General features: G+C 43.1%; 1 protein-coding gene across 1 annotated transcript in view; it reads left to right on the top strand.

Annotated features, from left to right (window-relative positions):
- HTR6 (5-hydroxytryptamine receptor 6) overlaps positions 1-26,498 on the top strand; it is a 205,776-nt gene that overhangs the window by 133,930 nt on the left and 45,348 nt on the right. Inside the window, exon 2 of the mRNA XM_086921568.1 lies at positions 15,911-16,063. Within this exon, the coding sequence (XP_086777694.1) occupies positions 15,911-16,063 (153 nt within the window). The remainder of the gene's footprint in view (positions 1-15,910; positions 16,064-26,498) is intronic.

The following is a 26,498-nucleotide window of genomic DNA, read 5'->3' as shown; positions in this document are numbered from 1 at the left end:
AGATAATAGCAAAAAATTAGACCAAGCACTAGCAAATGCAATATGCTTCGCTCCATTTTTATTGAATGGCTATAATACACATATTGAGTTACATGGTGGCACCGTTAATCCATGCGTCTTAAGTTATGGTAACTACTTTATGTCCTGATAAAACCATACTGTGATGTCAGTAGCACAGTGTGTAAACTTTTACTCATCCAGGATATGCCAGTGTCCTGTACGGATGATAAGTAACATTATCGAGATGCCAGACACTGAAAAACACAAGTACCTAAAAACAATATAATTCCTAAACATTAATTTACAGGTAGAAAATAAACCAGATAAACATACATCAAGGCTCTGATTGGGTGATTGTGCACTGAGATCTACAAAGTGGGCTACCATCTGTTTCATCCCTGCTCGTATCGCACCTCCATTGAGTGTGTCCTGTATCAATGGAAGATTAGTGCAGGGGAAAGAGAGCTGCAGGACAGTACATCCCTGCGAGACAGAGGAATGCGCCTAGCTCTTTCCACCCTGCCACACCCCTGGTCCTCCCTCACACTAAACTTGTGTGGATTGTAATGGCATTTAAATAGCGCTTTTCATACCACTTGCTAGGTCAACAAATTGCACACGCACAATTCATTTTATACACCCAATCTGTTTTTGTGAATTTATTTTACAAGCAGAAATTATTTTTGTGCAGACTAGGGGCAAAAACCTTGCCGAATAGGCCCCAAGTTTCTATATTTTAATTTCGAACCTGCTAGTAAGTCATTCAAACAGGCATCTTCTTCACTTCGGCAAAAGGGACTCTTTTTGCCCCTACTCTTCCTAATCTGTAAGGGCTGCAAATCACTTACCATATCACCTTGAAATCACTCTGCATAACAAGCACCGCCCATGGAAAGGGACTACACTTCATACAACACAAATCTGCTCTGCCTCTAGGAGCAAGTCTCACTGGCCCACACTTTCGCAACAAAACATTTCTGGGAGGAGTCTCAAACTCTGGAACTTCCTCCTGATACTTATTACTTACTATATTTTGCATTTTTCTCATCAGTATGAATTACTTCTTTTAGATGCTCATTACCACCTCCCCCTACCTTCTCGGCGTAGTAATTGCCAGATTTACGAGAAATCGTAAACCTGGAAATGCGTCTGAATGCTACCCCTCCCCAGGAGAGGCATAGGGGCGCAACAAGGAGAAATGTATTCATTTCTCCTCGTTTTTTTCCTCTCTCTATGCGTGCTGCATTCTGCAGCACACACAGAACGAGGAAATCACCTCTGGTGATTATGTGCAGGAAGGTGTTCCTCCCTTCACACAAACAATCATTAAAAATGACGTTTTGCAAGTTCTATGTGTGCTAATGCGGCACACATAGGAGATGGAAAACGCCATTTCAGATTCTTTATGTGGAGAAATGGACACCTTCCGTCACATCATGGTGCAAGGGTGCCTGCTTCGGCGCATGGCAGGAAATTGTGTACCAGCGCAGGGGAGAGCAAGGGATCCATCATATCCTTGTAGATATGATGCATCCCTGTGCTTTAAAAATAACGCAGCGTGGCGCAGCCAAAGGGCTTGCAGTGCGATATTGCGGGACTTTCTTGTAAATGAGGCGCTATGTTTAGAGTAACTCTACAACTTTTCACTCAATGGATGTGTATTGTACGGTAAAGCAAACATGCGATGTGAGAAAAGTTAGTAGTAGCAAAAACATTTGTCCTTGTTGGCGCCTGCCTCAAAGATGTGTTATTATTTGGTGCAAATTCCTATTTTACCAATTTTAATACGTAAGAGGTTTTAGTCAAAAGCCATGGTTGGTAGTAGAGGACTGCCCATGTACCACCCATGGAATGCCCCCTTGATGGAAAGTAGCGCAAAGCAATGCAAAGCACTATATGCGTTACTCAAGGGCTACTTTTCAGCACAAAAATGTTCTGCGCTGGAAAGCAACTACTTTATCATCATTTTGCGTGCTTTGCATCACTTTGTAGCAGTGCAAAGTGTTGATATATGTGCCTGTAGAAGGTTTAATCTTATTTTTCAATAAATATGGGAGGTTGTCCCCTGGCTTTAACGCCTTAACCGCAGTGGTTTTTCCGCCGCGGTGCGGGCGTTCTATTGAGTGGGCGGGGCTGCGTCGGCCGTTAGCCGACGGCAGCACTGGGGGGGGGAGGGCTCCCGTTGGCCGTTGCACGGAAGGGGTTAATGCTTTCTTTTGTATTGTACACAATAAACTAGTGTTTTAAAAAAAATATTTGTAATCTGTATTTGTAAACTATTTTGTATGTATTGTAATTGCATTTATATGGCACCTACTACCCCTGATGAGGCGTCAAAGCACTTTTTCAGTAAGTAGCAAGCTACTCCAGAACCCATAAAAGATCAGTGGTGAATTAATATAGTGAAATATGGAAGGGATTTGAGCGGTGGATATGTTAGCCTGTTATTTCCATTGAGACGGAAAGTGGAGAGCTAGAAGAGGAAAAGGTTTGCATTAATATAGTGCTTGCTACCCCTGATGAGGTATTGAAGCACCTTTTGGAAAAGAGAACTCTACTTTGATATACTTAATTAGGTGCATTGTCATTTTTTTACGCGTTGTATTTGTGTTTAATGTTTTTTGTCGAAATAAACATATTGACTGATTGAAATGCCAATGTCGGTATGGAGCTTTTTCCTGCCCTTTAAGGCTTTTTCCTCCTAACTAAGACTCTCTTAAGCAGACAAATGATGCCTTTCACAAATATATCAAGTGTAGGTGGTGGCACTGTGGCTGCTGGGCGGAGTTGCCCTTTATTCAGGCAATCAGGCAACCAGGAGAGAAATTAGAAAGATCTTATTAGAGTTCTGTGTTTGAAAGCCATGGACTGTACTTTAACTAATTGTTGCAATGGCTCAAACTTCCTTTTGTAAATAACACTTAAAAACGTATTTACTAAGAACGCAGGACATATCTGTGTGGATATGTCTTTTATGAAGACAAGTCCTCCCTCCTACATATTTCCCATGATGACACCAACCACACCCTCAGACTATCAGTACCCTGTCAACGACCACACTGATGGCAACATTGTACACTTTAGCACCACTAACATAAAATGATTTATTTATGTTTATATGTATTCTGTAAAGTGTAGCAGCCATCTTCATGGTTGCTTCTTTGCTCTTTTTTTCTTCATCGTCACAGTGGGCTGTCAAAGGCATCAAACATGTTTCTTCTTTAAGAGCTCACGGCTTGAAAGAGCTCTCTGTATGTTGTTCAGTAGAGTCTGAAGGATGGGTGTTGGGACAAAAGTCTAATGGTGAACATTCACCTAACTTCCCCCAACTTTTTGGGTCTCTGGCCTTACCTATTATTCTTCTGACCCAAGTCCTTGGCGCTCTAGGACAGTGTGGGATGACTCAGGATGAACCTGTTGCTCTACCAGCAGAGTTCTAGATTATGTTGCTAGTCTGAGTATATTGATGGGTCCCTTGATCTGCTTAAGTTTTTGGGAGCACACATCACTCTTTTTGCAGTTCGAAGGGGAAAACGTTTTCCCTATCAGTTTTGTCACTTGTGACATTCTGATATCGGAACCATTTGAACATCTCTGTATGACTGCAGTAAAAGACATATCAAGAGTACATCATATTCCGGGACCTAACTCTAAAATAAAAGCTTCCCTAGGGGTCCATGGGAACTAAAGGGTCAACCGATGGCCTAGCATGTGTGAGTGCCAGAGCCATTGAAAAAATTCACCAATTTATAGATATAAAAGCCTAAAACTTGTTATCCAGGCGACCTACAATGGGTGTTGCTGTGGGCATTCCACCTGGGAACCCATTGTTTTTTGACACTCCCCCAGATTTACAAGGATCTATACATATTTAGGCAGCGCCAAAAACTAATGCCGCTGAATAGCAGGTGTTAGATTGGCACAATGAGGAGAACTACTTTTATTCCTCGTTGTTTTTAATCTTTCGATGTGTGCTGCATTTTGCAGCACACATAGAAGGAGCAAATCGCCTTAAAGATTGTTTATGTGCAGGAAGGTGTTTCTTCCTCCACATAAACAATCATCCCTGCAACACAGACACCCTTGCTTTGCAAGGAATCGTCCCTGCAATGCAGGCACCATTGCCTCATGGCATAAGGGTGTCTGTGTTGGTGCTAGGCAGTTTTTTTAACGCAAGTGAAAACACAGGGGTGCCCTGTATTCCGGTAAATACGGCACATCCCTGCATTTTTTAAATGACGCGTGCAGCTCTGCTTCATTTTCTTGTAAATATTCCTCCCCCCCATCGGTTTCCCAGTACCTTAGTCAGCAGCTAAGGCCCTTACGCAACACATCCTCTCCCGGGAGGACTCCACATCATCTCCCTAGCCTCGGCCTCAGTTCCACATTTTGTGACTGTGGCCAAATCATGAAATCTCCCAGTGGCAGCCCGCATTTGCTGTTGGTTGCCTGTCCACCTCCTGCCTGTCGCTGCTTGTCCCACTTATCTCTGTTACACAAATCCCCTCGTTCCCAGACTCTTCTTTTCATATTTGTTTGCACAGTTTAATATAGTGCCAAAACTACCCAAAGATATTGGAGCGCTTTACATTAGCACCAGTTACTTTACACAAGGGCATATTCATTTTTGTAGGCAGTGCAAGATGATGTGCCCAAAATCAAGGATGTTAAGCGGACTGCGAAACTTAAATCCAGTTTCCCAGTTCCATAGTCGACAACTCTGGCCCTTGTGCCACATCCTCTTCCAAGAGGATATCCATTGATTCCCTAGCCTTGGCCTCAGTTCTACATTTAGTGTTATGGGCAAATCAATGAATCTCCCTCGGTTGCCCGCATTTGCTGTTGACTGCCCGTCCCCCACCCGCTCGTCGCTGCTTGCCCCACTGAGCTTTGTTGCACAGATCTCCTCCTCCACCGACTCTGTTTTTCAATTTTGTGTGGAGCCTTATGTAGTGAGGAAAGTAAAATCCCTTTGGGTAAAGTCAATTGCAGAGTAGAATCAATATTCACACATCACACGTATCAATCCATTTTGTCTAGCTAGCCACACACACTCTGATTGGACCACATATAATCGGAAAACAATATGAACAATAGTGTTTAGAAAAATATATCACATATATTTATTACTTGCTTGTATACAGAATACCACATTAAAAAAGCCCAGCAATTCATACATTTAATACCATAAAAGTCAATAAAATCCCAATGCATTAAAAAAATATATAAATCACAATGCAGCATAAAAACACATGAAGGAGTGAAACCAAAAGCTAGACAAAGAAACTTGGTCTTAACAATTTACACCTCCGTCATAACAATATTTCACAAGCACGGGAATATGCCATATTTTAATTAGCCTTCTTTCACCAGTGCCCAATGACCGGATTGTATCAACATGTAGCGTTGTCGCGTTTTGATGGGAATTGCCTTATTAGTCCATCTTTCTCAAGACCCAAATTTTAAACACTCTGCATTATATTTAACGTTTTCATGCGGTCACCTATAATGAGATACAGTCAATGCTATTTTTATTCTCCGGGGAAACATAATATAATACATCTATAAGACCCATGACCTCCCCAAGATGTGTCCCTCCTAAATGGGGGATATTTTTAACTTTTCTCCATTTGTTGGGCATATGAGCTTGCAAGCCATTCCACATACTTGGATTTTACAGTTCTTCGTGTAATAGAACAAAGTAGGCAACTTTGTTACTGGTAATAATGGCAATTGTTTTGGGAGGGGGGTGATGAACAAAATACAATGAAGAACTTTTAGTGTACATCATTCTAGAGCCTGTTTGCCCAACAAATGGAGAAAAGTAAAAAAAATCCCCCATTTATGAGGGACACGTCTTGGTGTGGTCATGGGTCTAATAGATGTATTATATTATGTTTCCCCAGAGAATAAAAATAACATTGACTGTATCTCATTATAGGTGACCGATGAAAACGTTAAATATAATGCAGAGTGTTTAAAATTCGGGTCTTGAGAAAGATGGACTAATAAGGCAAGTCCCATCGAAACGCGTCGACGCTAAGTGTTGAACACAATCTGGTCATTGGGCACTGGTGAAAGAAGGCTAATTAAAAAGTATGGCATATTCCCGTGCTTGTGAAATATTGTTATGATGGAGGTGTAAATTGTTAAGACCAAGTTTCTTTGTCTAGCTTTTAGTTTCACTCCTTCATGTGTTTTCATGCTTCATTGTGATTTATATATTTTTAATGCATTGTGATTTTATTGATTTTTATGTTATTAAATGTATGAATTGCTGGGCTTTTTTAATGTGATATTCTGTATACAAACAAGTAATAAATATATGTGATCTATTTTTCTAAACACTATTGTTCATATTGTTTTCCTATTATATATGGTCCAATCAGAGTGTGTGTGGATAACTAGACAAAATGGATTGATACGTGTGATGTGTGAATATAGATTCTACTCTGCAATTGACTTTACACAAAGGGATTTTACTTTCCTCACTGAGTAAGTGCCCTATTCTTTTTGGGTGTTAAGGGGCCCCTCTTATCTCTAAACAGCTTTATGTATTGCCAACACCACCCAAAGGTATTGGAGTGCTTTACTTTAGCACTTGTTAATCTTTTTGGGCATTCTTATATACTGTCAACACCACCCGTAGGTATTGGAGCGCTTTACATTAGCACCCGTTACTTATTTGGTGCAGTTTTATATACCGCCAACACCCCCCGAAAGTATTGGACCACTTTACATTAGCACTAGTTACTTTACACAAGGACACATTCATTTTTGTTGGCACAGTGAAATTAAGTGATTTGCTCAAAATCAAGGATGTTACGCTGATGCCAAAGCTCAGACCCGGATTCCCAGCTCCAGTCAGTTGCTCTGGTGGCCCTTACGCCTTAACCTCTCTGGAAGGGGCGTCATATCACCTCCCTTGCCTCTGCCTCAGTTCAACATTTTGTGAGTACAGAAAAATAATTTAACCTCCCGGTTTATAAACACAACAAGCATTGGCAAAGCCAGTAGGTTTCGCTTGTGCAATGTTTTTAGGTCTTGGATAGACCGAGCATGTACTGCTAGGCTAGACAACACATGCACTGTCTCAAAGAGATGTGTTATGTTCTATCTGTGGGCTTACAGGCCACCCATCTCCTACTATTGATAAAATTCAGCATTTTTCATGGCATGTGGGCGTCATTGCCATTTTTCATGACGTGTGGTCGTCATGCCCTCCTCTTGTGTTTGGCCCTCCCATAGAGCATGGACCAAGTACATGTCTACTTATAGTACTCCCGGTTTGTGCAGGTATTTTTTCTTTGTTTTCAAGCTCTCCATAGGAGTGCTTTCAGGCTGGCTCTCTAGTGCACATACACACATAACACTAAAATGCATGCACGTGTACATAAGCAAATACATTTCTTTAAAAGTTGTTAAAGTTGCTTATTTTAATTTCTTTGCATGATCTGATGGTATTTGAGCACTCGCTCCGTCCTCCGAATGCCATAGTGCGAACACAAGCTAATGGTATTGGAGTGCTTTAAGTGCTCACCAGTTACATTTCACAATGACACATTCATTGTTGTACGCAGGGGGAAGTCTAAGTGATTTGACCAAAATCACAAACTGTTCAGCTGACCCCAAGATGCGAACCTGGTTCCCCAGTTCCCCTGTCAGCAGCTCTGGTCGTTAGGCCACATCCTCGCTTCAAAGGTCCTCAACTGTTTCTCACTATCACTTCCACATTTTTTCAGCAAAACCCCATCAACACCGAACAAGTTTTCTCAAATCCAATAGATCGTAGAAATGCCCGAGCTATTGGCCTTGTCAATGAGAATGTATTTTCTCTATGTTGTCTAGCAGCCCATATGCTGTTCAGCATGGCTGAAAGTCACTGAAAAAAGGGTTATGATGCAGCCAGCGCAGGCCACATCATAGGGCATGTTTGTGTTAGGAGGGGCAGGACAATAAACTCAACATGGGGAGCGAAGAGACTCAGCTCAACATCCTGTGATTCTGGGCATTCAGTGACTTTCAGACATGCTGAATTGCAGATATGCTGCTAGACAATATGACAAAAAGACATTCACATTGACAAGGCCAATAGCTCAGGCAATGGCAGGACCTTTTGGCTCTGCCAATGCTTGCTGAATCCGGCAGAAACAACACCAACAATAAACCTCTTGGCACTGGCAAGTGCCCAGGATTCCCCCATTTCCAGGCACTGCAACACATTCAAGACACTTTTGGGTGAAATTCTGTAGCTTACCCAGGTTTCACATGGCACCCTGGTAATTGCTAGGATTAGGTTCCCTGGGTGCCTAAGAAATGTACGCAACAAAAGAGCTCGGATCCCACCAGCATCTTTTTGTCCTGTCAGGCTATGTAAAAAGTATGTGGCCCAATTGATACATTAATGGTGTTTGACTGGTGGCAGTGGCAAGATGCCAGACTGGTGCTATACCAGCCACCGCCATGGAATCACGGGCTGGCTGGCAGGTGATGATATCTTGGTGGACGGGTGCTGCAGGGTGAAAATCAAGGCATAGTGAGGATGAAAGACTTTTAAAAAAACTGTTTAAGAAAACCAAAACATGACATTTCCCAGAGAAACAGATGTGGGTGTACAAGTTCTTGGAAGTAACTCTTTGAAATCTGTGTCCAATGAAGTAAAAGTAGATCCTTTAAATGATATTCAGTATTTTGGGTGTATTAGATACTGTCTTCCTAAAAAGAAGACACTCTAAAGTGCGATTAGTTTTTTAATATGTTGCATTCACATTGAGAAACAATACTGCACGTCATTCACTCCCACTGGTGTGCCGCACTGGGGCAGCTGACAGCGCAATATAAACAGTGCTTAATTTGAGCCTGTGGTTTCCTGTGCTCAGCACCGGCAACTTATTGGTTTCTGGTGCTCGGCACCAGCACTTATTAGTCAACACCACACTTATGATAGACTGCCACATGGTGACGCTGCTCATCTAATACTAAGACCTCAATAAAAGGGGATCTCAGCCTACGCACAGCCTGTAAGACTCTGAATGAGGGCGCCTCTGCAACTCGTGGAAGAATACATCGGGCAAATTTCCATTGCCCCAACGTAATCTTGCATAATTTCTGGCTTTTAACATTAAACTTTGTAGGTGAAATTCCAAATGTACATCTTTACGCTACATTGCATGATTTCAAGTCTGTTCAGGAAAATCCTATCGCTGGCACAAAGAACATTGTGAATGAGCAGAAAGTGAGTGGATGTTGTTTGTAGCACTATTTGCATATCGTGAAATGCATCATTGAGTAAAAAATTGATGCAAGAACGCATTTTACTCTAAAATGTTGAGGTAATTTCCAGATTTGCATTTTGCTTCATTTTATGCGATATTGCCTACTTTTTCCACAAGTTTACATAATTACGGTTAAGGAAATTATGCTAATTTCGCACGCGCCTAAAGTATAACCCATTATTACCTATCGAGAGTAAGGGGGCCTCAGAAGAGCCTGGAAGAAGCTCCAGGGCAAGCATTCAGGTATGCACCCCTTCCTGGAGCAGTTATGGTTTCCTGGCTGCCTTTCTGGCATCTTTAGTGACCAAGGGGCCTTCAAAAGTATCTGGAAGGGGCTTGGCTCCTCACCGTGCTCTTCATCGTAAGTTGTTCAATGATCATCACGGGGCCCTCCATACAATCCACACCCGTTGTACAGGACATACCTTTGAAGGCAGAGCCTTTGTTAGCATCGTTATTCATCAGGAGTTTCCAAAGTATACTTGAAGAGGGAGTCAACATACACATACTTATGCACTTCAGTAACTCTGGTAAGTACTCTCCCAAGCACCGCTCAGCTGTCTCGGCACTTAAAGGGCTGCTGCTCCCGCTAACATTCTGATTTTCATAAGGATTACAGGCCCTTAGGACCTGTGGCCATCAGAACATGTGGCCCCATTGTTTAAGTTGTTAAAAACATAAATACATGGTCCTACAGCTGTTCTTAGGAGTCTGTCGCAGACGCTGCCGAATGCCACAGCTGCCTCAGTCCTTTTCCTTCCATCCTCCAACAACACTTCCTGTACCTATCTCTCGGTTTTGCAGGTTCCTTTTGGTTTCTGCGTTCTCCCTTTGACGCGCTTTTCGTTCTATGCCTCCCTTTTCTGCCTTTCACTCTCTTATTGTTGGTCAAACCCAGATGTTGAAAAGTAAATGGTGATTCACTCCACCACCAACCTGCAGCCACTGGCACCCACTCATCATCAAGGGGGCCTTTGATTGCAGAAGGAGAGCATTTCCGGTTCCCTATTCTAACACCTGCAGGGCTTACGGTACACCCGAATCAGGCACGAGACCCCCGATTTTCCAAGCCAAAAATAGATTTGTTTTAGAGGGCCCCTGCCTAAAAATGCCTTTTTTTGATTTAATGTATGTAAATGAAGTACCCAGGTTTCTTTTTAAAAAATCTTCCGGTTTTTTTGTAGTTTCAAAATGTTGGCATGTATGAGAGGGGCCACCTGCACTAGGCCGTCTTATCACGGGACTCTCAGCACCAGGGCTCGGCCGCGCGCCTCCCGGAAGTAGCGGCTCCAGCTCATGTTCTCTCCGCTTGTGGCTGGGCACGTACAGTCTGCATCGACATCTAGCCCTCTCATTATCTGCCTTCTCCAGCTGTCGTGCATAAAGATATCCGATATTCTCAGCAGTGCATCTCGCGAATGTTCCATTACATAGATTTAGGCCCTTTTTCCACACAAAAGAAGTAACAAATGGAGCCGGTTTGCTAGGGTCATTGCTTCACGCACCTGTGGGCATCAATCTCCTTAGGAAATTAACTTGTAAGTATTTATTTAGCTACAATCAATTTAAGTATTGATCGTCACCAAGGGATCTCCCTTAGAATACTGATAGCTCCCGCTTTATTATACTTAAAATGGTGGTGTTATCGAGAAGGCGGGAAGCCAGCCTTGCCCGGGACTATCAGGAGCTACATGGTACACAAGCAGTGGCAAAGCCAATAGATCTGACCTTTTTCACCAACCCTTTACATTTGTGTCAATGATTGTTTTGGTTTGTGATGCGTTTAGCAAACTTTATTGTTGACAAAGCTCTCGGGCCCTCATCAATCTACACAAAAAAAGAAACATTGCCTAAAAGTGAAAATATTTTTTGTGTCTCAAAAACACACATTGCCATAGTAATCCTTAGCAGTTAAGAAAACTACTTTGTACATAGATGTGTTCATTGTGAAAGGGGAACATGTTGACACTTACAAAATAGGTAGCTAAAAAAAAGTGTAAGTTACATGCTTACACTCACAGACTAAAGCTACTAGGATTAGTCCTCTGTTGGTGGGTGAAGTCCGTCCCGTACCCCCTCCCAGGACCTCCCTAAACCCCAATTCAACCTCCCTAATCCCATTCCCTTTATGAGTGAGTCTGCCCTTCTCTCCCATCCACACCCTTGTGTTTCTCCCACATTTATTTATTAAGTACTTCTAAAACGTATATTTATGTGTGCTCAGACTCCACAGTCAGGGTGGAGAACATCGCACACATATGTATAGGTAAAACTTACATTTTGTAGTATGTTTTGGTTGTAATTTGGCAGCACTTAGGTTAGCATTAGCAGATGCCATCCTGCATTTAGAGACTATCTTGTCCGTTTTGTGGAATCCATTTTGTATTTCTGTCAGCCATTTTGTTTGCCATGTGCTACCATGTGCTCGCCATGTGCTCTGTCCTACCTCCCTGTTAACTGCTCATGAAATCTGCCTAGAAACGGACTATATTTAGCATCTTCCACCTTCGCACATGCTCAGTTGAGCTTGCAGCTGTCCCCAGTCTGTAACTGTCAGGATGTGTTCACCAGAATTAGCAACTGTTAGCTCCTCCCACTTGTTGACTGTGCATTTTCTGTATGACCTTATATGTACCTAAAACCAGCATTTTGTACTTGTACCGCCTTCATTTGAGCCCCTGTGTGGGTATAAAAGGACCAAGCCTCTTCCATTCAGTGTGCTATGCTACGTCATGCATTACCGAAGGGTGTGGTGTGAATGTAGTTCCACCTCATGAGGTTTAATAAACTCTGTATTTTCTATCCCGGTTTCTATGCCAACTTCTTCCTATTGGTCTGAGGACTCTGTGCAGAGAAGGGCGAATCCATTGTACTGGTAGGCCTTGCTGAGGCTCACCACCACATTTTGTAGCACTACAAAACGCACTGCAAAGAGCAGTTTTTGAATCAGGCCCCATATATATAGGGATTGAAGAGAAGTAAAAACCAAGTTACCTTCAAAAAGGTTTCACATGACGATAGACGCTATGGGGCCTATTTACAAGGTGTTAACGCCACCAGAACGTCACTTTTTGCGATGTTCTGAGGGCGTTAACTCCTTCACCTTATATACAAGGCAGCGTTAAGCCACTTAACGTGGCTTAATGCTGCCTTGTAAACAATGCCCGTATTCAAACAGCACTTAGCATGAAAGGGGCGTGCAATGGGTGTTGCAGTGGGAGTTCTGCTGCCACACCCATTGATTTTTTACACTGCCCCATATTTACAAAGTATGGGGAAGGGCAAAAAATAAGACCAGGAAATACCTAAATATGTCTCCTCGTATATTGCTCTTTCCATGTGTGCTGCACAAGTGTGCTGCATTGTGCAGCACACATCGATAAAACAGATTGCCTATAAAGATCGTTTATGTGCAGGAAGGTGTACCTTCCTGCACATAAAGAATCGCCCCTGCAGCACAGGCACCCCAGCAAAATGGTATTAGGCCGCCTGTGTTTGCGTTATGCAGCTGTTTAAGCGCCAGTGCTCGGGGAAATGAAGGGGAGCACAGTATATTTGTTAATACAGTGCATTCCTGCATTTTAAAACGCTCAGAATGTGGTGTTACCAATTTTGGAGTAACTTTGCACTCCACCAGTTTATTTTAAATATGTCCCTACATATCTAAACAAGGCTGATTGGACAGTTGCCACTTTTTGGCTAATGGCCCACATCTGCAAAACTCCAAGAGCCTTTTTATGAGTTTGGCGGTGCGGAAACAGGACTGCCCCGCACCTCCAAACCCATGTTTGAAACACCTGCCAGTTTAGGAGTATTCTCCTGTCTGGCGGGTGTTTTTTTGGCGCTCGCAAGGCAGTGCCTATGAAATAGGCACCATGATGGGAATGTTCAAATCAGTACCTTCACTTCCTGGACTGCTGCAGTCCATACTTTGCAGGTACTAGTGTACTTTTACACAGGGGGCCACATACTGTGCTCCCTGTGTGCATCCACATGGCGCAGAGGCCCGAGGGGGTTCAGTAAGCAGGGATAGCTTAATGATTTTGGGGGCTCCTCTTCAGAGCAGCTTTTCATTCATAATCCAGCTCGTTTATGCCCGCTTTGACCAGGTCACTGACAGTGCACAGGCACACTGGTCCAAATTCTAAATGTGTTTACATCTAATATTCAGAGATAGTGATGTGTTTTCTATATTGTAACATATCAGTAGCTCACTAATATTACTGCAAATAATCTCAGTGACACCCTCCCATTTCTCATATGTCAGGTCATGTACATTCATGATAGCTAAAATTACATTTGCAGTTATAGGAAACTCAAGAATGACCCAAAATATATGCTTGAAATATTTCATTAAAAATACCACTTAGAAAAAACATGGCCACTACAATATGTAATATTTAAACATACACAAAAAAAAAATCATTGTGGCAAAGGAAGGGAGTAAATGATAAGGGGAGAATGGGAGAAGTGAGGAACCACACCGAATAAGAAAGTTGCTGATTAATCAGTGGGAATATCTTAATTGAAATGTGAGTTAGCAAAAGTAGTGTGTGTTCTGGAGAGTATGTGTACAGAGTTTGCTTCACTTAGACATGAGGGTGTCCTGATATCCCAAGTGAATGAAATGGTCCAGCATAAACACAAAGGGCAAAGGTTTGAAGATGAGGAGATGAGAAGACATGATGAAGACCGGACCGAAGATAGTGTCCTTGTATATTTGAAGAATGATCTGGTGAGTGGCTGATCTAGGGAGTCAGGGGGGCAGAGAGTTAATGAAGTACATGGTTCAGTTCAGGTGGGACTGAAGGACATTATTTTCATCTGGAGATATGGCCAAGTTACAGAAAGTGCCTTGGGGTCACATGATTAGCAGCCACAGGGGCAGTCCAAAACACCTGAACCAGGGGCAATCAGTGTCTAGTCCTAACAAAGGTCCAAGAAACAACAAATTACAGTATTCATACACCATATAAAAAGCAAAACATGAATCAATGTTTAAATGACGAAGAGAAAACAGAGAAAGCAGGAAAAGAAAAACATATAAAAGGGCCCATATACAATGGTACTTTCTGAAAAAATATAGCAAATGTATTCTTTTTGTAAATATTAAAACAGTTGACACAGTGGCGCTCAATACAATATGTTGGTACAAGGACAATGTGTATTATGAACTAGACAAGTGGCAGACAAACAATACATGTCACATAGAAGGAACAACATAAAACAAAATGATGTGTCCTTCATTAATTATATGTCCACAATGCATCGACGGCGTTTCGACCTCTGTAAAGTTACACGGTCTTCATCAGGACTGGAATTCAATTGAGCGTCCAAGTATTCTGTTCAAAATAATACTCCAACTCAGTATTTACTTGCATGGGTTGGCAAGGGAATCCCAAAATTCCTTAAAGTACGAGAAGGACAAGCCCAAAAATGAGCCGTCCAAGGATATTGAGAAGTTTAAGGAAGGCTACATCTGTCCGTATAGTTCAACAGATCATGCCAGGTAAGAGGTGATCAAATCACCTTAGATACTGCAATGCCACAATGGGCAAAAATCGACCCAATAATAGCAGCACCATGCTGACCTTTGGGGTCACATGGGCATAAGATTTGAACATTTTAGGTACTACCGTAGGGATTGTGCAATACGCCGATACCATTTGTTTGTTCCTGAAATCCAGTCTCTGTTCCAGCCTCTTGCCAATTACAAAGAACCTTTAATTACACTGTTGAACCTCTCAGCTTCACCGTTATCGCCAGGATGGTGCACAGATGTAAAAACATGCTCTGTCCTCTTCCTGTTTAAATATATTTGCACACAGCCTGCTTTAAATTGAGACCCATTATCAGTATTCATTCTCTTTAGCAAGCCTAGTCTTCTAGGAAATTTGCCACTGTCCCAGAATAAGTTCAAGTGACAAATTCCACTTCAGACCATATAAAAAAGTGATCGACCAAGACAAATACAAATCTGGAGCTCCCAGTCTGGTCTCATGCTGCCCGCACTGATAGTTTCCCATAGAACATCAGGACACCACACACGTTATATTAATTTTCAAATTCAAGAAAAGGTTATTAAAATATGAAAACATTAAATAAAAATGTGTTCTTTTTAGATAATTTTTAAATATGAAATTTAAAGTATTTATATTTGTAACAATGTTAAATAATTTAATTTCTTTTAACATTATTTCCTAAGGGATTTCATATTAAGTCCTACCTCCATTATTTTCAAGGGTAGGATGTTGCAGGATCAGTGGATGATAATGCTTGGGAACAGAATTACTACTGTTCTGAGCTAGAGTACATTTCCAAATGTTTTGAGTCCTTTTTTGGCTGCATTAACTTTGGAAGTGCCATTTGTTAATAGTACTCTTTTGTAGGTGGGTGCACATCCCTTCCCAATCCCTGACCTAACCCTGCCATAACCTCTCCTTACCCCTGCCTTAACCCCTCCCATTTAGTCGTAAATATTTCTAATTTCCCAACCACTCCCTCTTGTCTCTCCCACGTTTACTACTGAAATGTACATTTCAGTCAATCTCCAGATTTAAAGTCCAGGTCTCCTTAGTTCGAACACCTCCTACCTACTTCAACAAAGTTTGTAATGAGGTTATTCTTTTTTCCAGGTTCTTCGAGTCCAGAACACAGGAGGTAGCGAGAACAGGAGATATGTATCCAAGCACAGCAAGAAGGCTCTGAAAGCCAGCTTAACCCTGGGCATCCTACTGGGCATGTTCTTCGTCGCCTGGCTCCCCTTCTTCATAGCCAATGTAGCTCAGGTGAGTGCTCAAAGAAGGTACAAACAAACAGCTGCAGATTTACTACTGTTTGCAGTTCAGAAACAATCCCTTTAATGCGCCTAGAAAACAGCAGCAGGCACAGGTTTCCTGGCTTACTTTTGGGAAAGCCATTTGGCATCTTCCCATGGTTCACTTTTCCCCAAAGCATAATGGTCCTTAATAAAAAATGTCAAACTTGGAAAATAAAACGTGATATGCAGGGTAACATTTTTTTTCTTTTCTTTTTTCTCCACTGGGTTTGCTTTCCCAAACCCCTTCCTCTATGTCCCCACCAAGTTTGGAGGTGATCTATTCTCCTTTCCATCCTACCTGAGGAGTGATTCCAGCCCTTTGCTAAAGTCCAAGCAAAGATAGAGGGCCAGATTATTCAAAATTTTCCATCGTCCTTGAGCCATGCAAGGTAAAGAAAGTGCAACGCAAACCCTAGATGAGATTTAGCAAGCCATGCAGGGCCACTTTGTGTGGCCCTTCATGGCTTGATAAATGTGGAGTAACTCAAGGCAGTGCAAGTCGCTGCCTTTCATTTCTCTACGTGGTGGGGCGTTACATGGGTGGAGCGTGGGTGTTCCCATGCATACAACCATGTAATCTGAAACATTTCAAGATTTACCAACACCTGTAGACCTGGGAATGCGTCAGAATTGAACCCCTTCCCACCAAAGATGCAACAAGGAGAAATATCTTACTTTCTCCTCTTTGTTTCCTCTTTTTAAGTTTCTGAACATTCAACATTCTGCAGCATACTTAGAAAGAGGAACATGCCTCTAAGGATTGTTTTTGAGCAGGAAAACACCAAAAAAAACAATTAACAAAAAATTCAGAAGGTAAACGGTAGATGTAAGCAAACCATTATCTGTTACGATTATTTTAAGCTGCATTTTTGGTACCTTACTCGGTTTAATACCACCCACCTCTGAAAATAGATAAAGTGCGATTTAAACCCATGAAAGAAAAGCCACAATTTTGTTTGTCCTAGAAATAATATTTATTGACACTCCTGTAAATCCATAAAGAAATAGAGCATGCAGATGAATATACCTGCTTTCAAAATTTAAATTGATTTAGTAATTGCTTCTGTACAAAAGTTGAAATGATTCCTGTTTAAATATAAGTCCAAGACATTAGGCAATCAAACTCTGAGCATGGCAAAATACAGAGCACAGTTCAAAAGCAATGTAAATTAATACACAAGCTGCACTGCACAATGTGGAAACCCAGTGAAATTCCATTCTCCATCACACGCGTATCCCAGACAGCCAAGATCCAGTAATCACCTTCACAAATTCTGGCTACTGTAGTATCCTACGTTTATGTTAACTGACAAATTGTAAACTGTAAGAATAATCTATCGCTACTGTTTCAGTACCACAGAGGCAACTTCCGGACACAAAAAATGAGCATTCTAGAAGCTCATTTTTGTTATGTTATACACGTAAATGATTTTTTGCCATTACAGAATAGATCATAATTTTAAGAAACAGACCAATACTTTTGTCAGCAACACGTACATACAGTGGATGTAAAAAATACTATTCCATATATTGTCATCTATACCAAAAATAAATGTCATACAGATATTAATTAATCTTGACCCTCAGGTGTTCACTAGTGTGTCTCACAAGGATGCCACAATCAGCCTTTAAATTAAATTGATAGAGCGCAGGGATAAAGGAACTAAATTATAGCATAAAGATCTTGGCTTCGTAGCTGTAGCATATTGATGCTATGCGCACTGGGACCCTGGTGGTTCTGGTCAGACTCTAAACAGTAACTATGTGATATGCGGGGTAGGTGTTATGTGTGGTGTGGGAAGTATGATGTAATGCGTAGAGTAGGAATAAAGGTTGGAGAATAAAGATATGTCCAACCTCAGCTCTCGTGTGTGGCGTATTCTGCATGCATGCGCTAGGGCTGGGGAATACAAAAAAACCTGGCGACGAGTAGGGGATGCTTGCCTGTGGGAAACAAGAGTGCTCTTCCTGAGAATTTACAACAGAATGGCAAACTGCTTGTGCATGCCACGTGTGCCAGAATCAATCCAAGACAGTCTCAGGCCAGCACACGTGGAGTCAAAGCCCCGCCCCAGGCCATACACGACCCAGAAGCATTCGGAGGCCCTACAGAGAAGCTTGTACAAAACACCCGCCAAGAACGCCGTCGAGGTTGTCGGCAGAGAAACTCGACTGTGCCCCGAACATAGAGCGACTATGGAGTGACCTGAAACAGCGCATTGCTCTGAACAGGCCGACATTACAGAAACGGCCTGAACTTTGCATGGTGTTGCATGCATATGCGTCCTGAGAAATGGAGTTGATCAAAGAATGTGCGATGTATGGCTGAAAAGCTCCACTGCCCAACTCAAGCAAAAATTATGGGACGATCTTCATAAAGGTGCAGTCTCAAAAAATAGCGAGCTTTTCTGGCGCACAGTAAGAACCCCTTACCTTACTGATAATGGCACCCCAAAAATAGAAGTCGCCATTGATGAAAATACATGGGTCTCTCACTTTGAAGAGATTTTTAAAAACACCTCACCAACAGAACCCATGCCCTCAAAGCCATACTACCCCATTTTGGTTCCTTTCGATATTCCAGACCTTATAGATGCACTGCAGAGCAGTAAATCAGGCAAGGCTCCAGGACCGGATGGGGTCCCAGTGGACTTTTTCAAAAACAACCTAGAACTCTGGGCACCCATCCTAACTAGAGTCTGCACAGCGGCAGCGAATGAGGGAATCCTTACCTCCTGGACCAAATCAATAATGGTCCCCATCTTCAAAAAGGGGGACCGCCAAGACGCAAAATGCTACCGGCCCATATCACTGCTGGACTCGCTCGGGAAAGTGGTGGGGAGAGTAATCCTAGAGCGTCTCCAGCAGTGGAGTGAGGACCGGGGCATAATTTCCGACATCCAATTTGGCTTACGCAAGGGCTTTGGTACATTAGAGCAGGCCCTTAATCTCTACTTAATAATGGGCAAATACACCCAGGCTACTCCTTCCAAGATATACATGGTCTTTGTCGACCTATCCGCAGCTTTTGACTGCGTTTCGCACGCAAAGCTGTTGAAGGTCTTAGCTCAGATGGGAGTAGATCAATCCATTTTAGACCTCCTAAGAGAGCTCTACACCGGGGCAACAGCTAGAGTTCGCTTCGGGGTAAACGGAGAGTTGACGTCACCGTTTAGCGTAGGGCGTGGGGTCAGGCAGGGATGCGTCCTGGCCCCCTTCCTCTTCTCACTCTATACCAATGGTTTGGAGGAGGAGATGTTGAGGGGGGCCCAGGACCTCCCACGCATAAACCGCCGCCTGATTCCAGCCCTGCTCTACGCGGATGACGCTGTCATCCTTGCGCGAACGCCCCGAGAACTTCAGAAAGCAGTAATCAAGTACACTTCATTCATGGGCAATCTCGACTTAAAGGTGAACGTAAAAAAAACGTTCGTCATGACAGTCGGTAGAGGCCAAAAAAGAACAAACCCCATTCTCCTCAACAACCAAAAGCTCGAAGCTACCCCTCAGTACCCCTATTTAGGGGTTATGATAGATGACCAACTTAGCTGGAAGCCAGCAGTGAACACTAGGGCACACTTATTTAAGAGGGCAATTGCTGCCCTAACAACCTTTACACAGAGATTAGGCAAAAGACCACCAGTAGAGCTCCTCAAGATCTATAACGCCAAATGCCAGGCAATCGCAACATATGGCGCGGGAGTCTGGGGTTACACAAATACTAGCCCCATCCAGAAAGCTGAAAACGCCTTTTTAAGATTTTTGCTAGCCACCCCCAAAGGTACCTCTACCTATGCAATTCATCTTGAATTAGCCATACCCTATATAGAGGACCTAATTAAAATTGAACCGTTGATGCTGTGGCAACGCATCTCGAAGTCAGACAAAAACGCCCTGACACAAGCCATCATCTCAGACACAATGAACTTGGACTACTCCACAAAAATAAAATGGCTTTCTTACGTGAGAAACTTTTTTAACGACTTAGGCATTGAGAACTACTATTTGGACCCGGTGTCAGTAACAGACATTTCGAAAAAAGATCTTAAACAGAAAGCACTAAGACACCTGGAAACTTTAAGACTTGCATCCATTTCCTCAAAAACGGCAGTCATCCATGCAAATATGATCCAAATAGCCCCCGACATCCACCCGTACTTGGCACTTCAAATAACAACCTACGAGAGAATGCTAATCACAAGATTCAGGCTTAATACCTTCTTCAGAATGGTTACCTTTCCAACACAAAACTGCTGGAGTGACATTCTTTCCCCTTGCCCATGTGACGGTCTGTCAACGCAGTCTAACTTGCATGTGATCCTGCTCTGTAAATACCATCAAGCCCACAGAAAGACCTGGCTTTTACCGATATTAAGAACGTGGGGGCTAAGACAGTGCAGACCCGCTCTCTTAAGACTGCAAATGCTGGAAACGGAAAATGTCTGTTATTTTGTTAGTAGTTTTCTAAAATGTATTATGAGACATAGAAAGAACCTTTAAAATCTCCGTAAGTTTTAACTTTGAGCGGCCCCTCGCATCCCCTGATTAATTTTTATATTGTGGAATGAATTTTATATGAAATTTTATGTAACACATGTATTTTTGTATTGTATGATCTTCTGCTCTTTTATGGTTTTTTCCACTGTGAAACAAGCCGAATAAAGAATTTATATATATATATACTGTTTCAGTACCACAGAGGCAACTTCCGGACACAAAAAATGAGCATTCTAGAAGCTCATTTTTGTTATGTTATACACGTAAATGATTTTTTGCCATTACAGAATAGATCATAATTTTAAGAAACAGACCAATACTTTTGTCAGCAACACGTACATACAGTGGATGTAAAAAATACTATTCCATATATTGTCATCTATACCAAAAATAAATGTCATACAGATATTAATTCATCTTGACCCTCAGGTGTTCACTAGTGTGTCTCACAAGGATGCCACAATCAGCCTTTAAATTAAATTGATAGAGCGCAGGGATAAAGGAACTAAATTATAGCATAAAGATCTTGGCTTCGTAGCTGTAGCATATTGATGCTATGCGCACTGGGACCCTGGTGGTTCTGGCCAGACTCTAAACAGTAACTATGTGATATGCGGGGTAGGTGTTATGTGTGGTGTGGGAAGTATGATGTAATGCGTAGAGTAGGAATAAAGGTTGGAGAATAAAGATATGTCCAACCTCAGCTCTCGTGTGTGGCGTATTCTGCATGCATGCGCTAGGGCTGGGGAATACAAAAAAAACTGGCGACGAGTAGGGGATGCTTGCCTGTGGGAAACAAGAGTGCTCTTCCTGAGAATTTACAACAGAATGGCAAACTGCTTGTGCATGCCACGTGTGCCAGAATCAATCCAAGACAGTCTCAGGCCAGCACACGTGGAGTCAAAGCCCCGCCCCAGGCCATACACGACCCAGAAGCATTCGGAGGCCCTACAGAGAAGCTTGTACAAAACACCCGCCAAGAACGCTGTCGAGGTTGTCGGCAGAGAAACTCGACTGTGCCCCGAACATAGAGCGACTAGGGAGTGACCTGAAACAGCGCATTGCTCTGAACAGGCCGACATTACAGAAACGGCCTGAACTTTGCATGGTGTTGCATGCATATGCGTCCTGAGAAATGGAGCTGATCAAAGAATGTGCGATGTATGGCTGAAAAGCTCCACTACTGATTATTCCCTGGAGCATAATCACAGGCCAAGGGAGCAACTATTCAGACCATGTAAGAAAATTGAATATAACGCTGATAAGATAAAAGAAACAGAAAGCAAAAAGAGCATACTCACACATTCATAAGTGATTGGAGTGTACTGCGACACATGCTCTTGAACATGGTTGATGTTTGTACAAGTTGTGTGAGTCATCCTGCGCCATGATCATTTGAAAGTCACATGCTAACACAATGGTAACAGAAGGGAGTGCGAAATACAATACGGCAGTGTTCTTAAAGCCAACGTCACCATTCAACACAGCCAAGATACAAAACATAGGTGATGGGTGGACTGAGTGGATTGAAACATTATATGAATGTATAGATGTGCTTGAGGAGTAGGATGACAAGAAAATCATCACATTTCTCAAAAACCTCTCAGGTGATGGAGTGAAAGAAGTGCTAAAGAAAGTTTCCCAGACTGAGTCAACATTGTACCAAAAAACGAAAGAAGAACTGGAAGCCAAATTTAATCCAATGCTGAATTTTTTGTATGAAAGGTATGTTTCCAGAAGGTGCGACAAAAGAGTGGTGAAACAATGGATGAGTATGTTGAGAGACTTGACACACTTAATAAATATTGCAAATTCTGGGACTTTAATAATGAAGAAGCCATGCGCTTCAGAGCCATCAATGGCTGCCTTTCAGATTCCTTTAGAAGACGCATGCTGAGAGAGACACTCAGTCCAGAAAAACTGCTGATGGCTGCGACAGTAGAGAAACAAACAGAACGACAAGCTGCTGACATGGAAACAGGGACAGTGCACAATGAATCAGCGCTGACCATGAAAAGTAAGCACAAGCACAAAATTAATGCACACAAGTCAGCGTCCTTGAAGGAAAAAAAACTATGCTTCAGACATGGATTATCATTTCCCCATGTAGGCAAACGTCCAGCCTTAGCACAAATCTGTAAAGGTTGTAGGAAAGAGAATCATTTCATAACTGTGTGTTGTGCTATAGAAAAGTAAAATGCTTCAACATAGAAAGAAAAGATGGATGCCAGAGCAAGCCAGAAACATTCTCATCACACCCACAAAACCAAAAAGCAACATCAATTGCACCACGTAGAGACCAAGCAAAGTCAATCTTTGTCACGTTCATCATATAACAATTCTTAAATGTCACTATCAAGTAATAGTGAAGAGGATTGGTGCTTGCTGATGATCACCACCAAAAGACGACATGCACATGTGGAGTTAGCTGCTTGTGAAGAAGACTAGGAAAAGCTCACCGAATAAAATGCTGAACTTCATTCGCCACTGCCCCAGAATTACATTGAAGATACACAGTCAGCCAATAATGTTATGTTATGTTATGTTATGTTATTAAAAATTTATAAAGCGCACATACGCCCGAAGGCTTCTTGGCGCTGGAAAGAGATAAAAAACATAACAAGGGGTGAGTCTGCAGGAATCTTTATTTCAAGTAAGCCTGTGTGAAGAGGTGAGTCTTAAATGCCTTTCTAAAGGCAAGGAGGTCCTTACTCTGTCTGAGGGCTAGTGGCAGAGAGTTCCATAGGGTAGCTGCTAAGAAATGGAAACTGCTGCCACCTTGTCGTTTTTTCTTAAAGCGTGGTACTTCAAGTAGGTCTTTGTGGGCTGATCTCAGGTTACGTGAGGGAACATATCTTCCAATCAGCTGCCTGATGAATAGAGGTCCCTTGCCTTGCAAAGCCTTAAAGATGATGCACCCGGCTTTGAATTCGGCTCTTTGAGCCACGGGTAGCCAGTGCAGGGTCTCTAGGCCTGATTTGATCGATTCCCATTTGGGTACATTGCAGATCAACCTGGCGGCCTGATTCTGCAATGTTTATGCAATGTTTGCATATGTTTATGCAATGTTTGCATATTGCATATGCAATGTTTATGCAATGTATTGCAATGTTTCTGCAATGATTCTGCAATCTGATCATGTTTATCATCAACAGTGGGCGTCAATTAAAATCATGCCAGTGGAAAATTTCAACAGCCTCTGGCCTGTGTCTTTCCTCACCCCTTCAGACACAAAAGTATACACCTAGGCAACTTCTCATTTGTTGCAAAGACAAGGTTCATTCACAGCGGCAGTGCAGCTCAAAACGGCATCCGTAAGAGCCACCAGTCATGTTCAACAAGAAACCTTGTCTAGTGCATGCTTACTCAATTTTGCCACAGCAGCTGACATGAAGTTAAAATCCCTCAACTCACGCCATGGGTTTTGCCCATAGAAGTAGTATCAAAGAATGATAGTAGTGGAGAGGTGCACATTTGTGTTGTTACATACCAGCCAAACAAAGGCATTGAGAGGGAGAGACACCCTGGTCCACTTATAGCAGACATAATCATACAACTGAATGGAGCTAAAGTTTTTTCCCATCTTCACCCAAGCAAAGGGTATCACCAACTTTTAGCTAGAAGAGAACTGCAGATATATTACCACTTTTTTCACTCACGTTGGTTTGGTCAGATATAAGAGACTGAGCTTTGGAGTATCTTCGGCTGCTGAGATGTTTCAGGATGTCATTTGCAGAGTAATCCAACCTGTTACACATGCTTTCAATTACAATGATGAATTGCAAAAAACACAGTTGATGGACAGAATGTAGAACAATGTCATACATTCACCCCAGTACAAGGATCTGGGCCTAAATCCATCATTTTTTTGCACTCCACACAACTCTGGGTTAGACACTGGCTATATGCAAATCAGCTCTGACCCTGTGCCTTATTGGAACAGTCCAGTCCGAACTACCAAGCCATGTCTTTCCCAGACCGGAATCAAGCATCCAAGGACCGGTTTCTGGCTATCAGCCTTCTTCAGCCTGGATAGCTTGACTCCAGTGGTGTGGAGAGCCTGGGACTCACGTCTGAGTATACCCAGCACACTCGGGGTGAAAATTGTAAAAAACACAGTTGATGGACAGAATGTAGAACAATGTCATACATTCACCCCAGTACAAGGATCTGGGCTTAAATCCATCGTTTTTTTGCACTCCACACCAACCTGGGTTAGACACTGGCTATATGCAAATTAGCTCTGACCCTGTGCCTTATGGGAACAGTCCAGTCCGAACTACCAAGCCGGAGTGCCGGCGGGGAGCCCGGGGGACGCAGTCCGGCTAGGGTGTGGACGGGTATGAAGGTACGTCACCTGGGGGTCCCATATGTCAAGAGGACGAGATCTAGCAGGCATTAGATCCCAGAATTCCGATAGGAGGGTCTGACATCTAGAGGCTTCTTCAAGCCACTGGGCAAACTTAGGTGCCGGTCTGCACCCCCAACACATGGCCACCCTACGCCGTGCAAGAACAAGCAACATTGCGATCAGTCGGCGAGAGGCATCCGGACAGAATGCAACAAAGCCCAGCAGGCACAACAGTGGATCAGACTGAACCGGCATAGAGGCGATCTTGGAGATAGCTGTGCAAGCCTCCGGCCAGAAATCAGACACTCTTGGGCACAACCAAGCCAAGTGAGCGAAATCCGCGGCAGGGGCAGATCAGCGCAGGCACCTGTCGTCAGGGATGAGTCCCAGTTTGTGTAGCTGAGCGGGGGTGCGATATACCCTGTGAAAATATTTAAAGTGTATAAGACGAAGGCAATAATTGAGAGTTCGTTTTTTAGTCTGATTGCAGCAATAGAGCCAGTCGGCTTGGGAAATTTCCTCACCAAGATCTTCACTCCACGCCACTCGAGCGCAGTCAGTGGAGATGGAGGCGGTTGACAGGGTGATTGCATATAGTTTGGTCACCAGCTTTTCTGGGGTTCGGGGAGGAATAAATAAAGTCGAGAGTGGGCATTGAGGGAGGAGGCTGGGGAAACGAGGGATGTAACTCCCTGCAGATTGCCCACAACTGGTAAAAAAAGCAAAGTGTCCAGAGGATCAGAGGAAACAGAGAGAATAGAAAGAATCTCCAGGATATAGATCCGCCAGTGTCGCCAGTCCCAAATGAGCGGCATGCTTGAACATGCCAGATGGTTGGAGAGGATGGAAGGTAGGGTGACGTACAATCGGCATAGCATTAGCTGATAACAGAGTGAAATTGGATAAGCGGTGCAGACACAGCCAGGCCCAGCGCAATGTCTCAACCGTGTCCACCTCAGCCCGCAGACGGACAGCCGGGGTGAACAGGGCGGTGTTGAACAGCCAAGGGGACGTGAGGTCAGCCTTGACCGCGACATGCGGCTGATGTGGGGAGGGGTGAATCCAAAAGTGCAAGAAGCTGGCCTGGGTGCATAAGGCGCATAGTTTAAAATTGGGAGCTCCCATACCGCCAACCGACATGGGGAGTGTAAGGATGTCGTAGGCAATCCTAGGTTGCTTGCCGGCCCAGACGAGAGAAATGATCAAGGAGCGGAGTTTATGAAAAAAATTAGCAGTTAGTGGCATGGGGTTATTCAAAAAGAGGTACAGAAATTTTGGGAGAACCACCATCTTGGCGATTGCGATGCGACTGGCCAGAGACAGGGAGAGCCGATTCCATTTAGGTATTCTAGACTCATGCCAATCCACAGCGCGACCGAAGTTGGCCCGCCAAAGGTCATCCAAGTCCCTACTCAGCCAAATTCCCGGAGGCCCATACGAAAGGAAAGTCCGCAGTGAATGGCTTGGTGGCATCCGTGAGCGGGAACAGAACTGATTTGCTCCACTTCGCCTGTATGCTGTAAAGATCACCAAATCGTACTATTCGCGCACTAGA

The sequence above is a fragment of the Lissotriton vulgaris genome, chromosome 5, assembly GCF_964263255.1.
Source record: "Lissotriton vulgaris chromosome 5, aLisVul1.2, whole genome shotgun sequence".
In the NCBI taxonomy this organism is placed as follows: domain Eukaryota; kingdom Metazoa; phylum Chordata; class Amphibia; order Caudata; family Salamandridae; genus Lissotriton; species Lissotriton vulgaris.
Note: the sequence above shows the minus strand (reverse complement) of the source record. Positions and strands in the feature narration are given on the sequence as shown.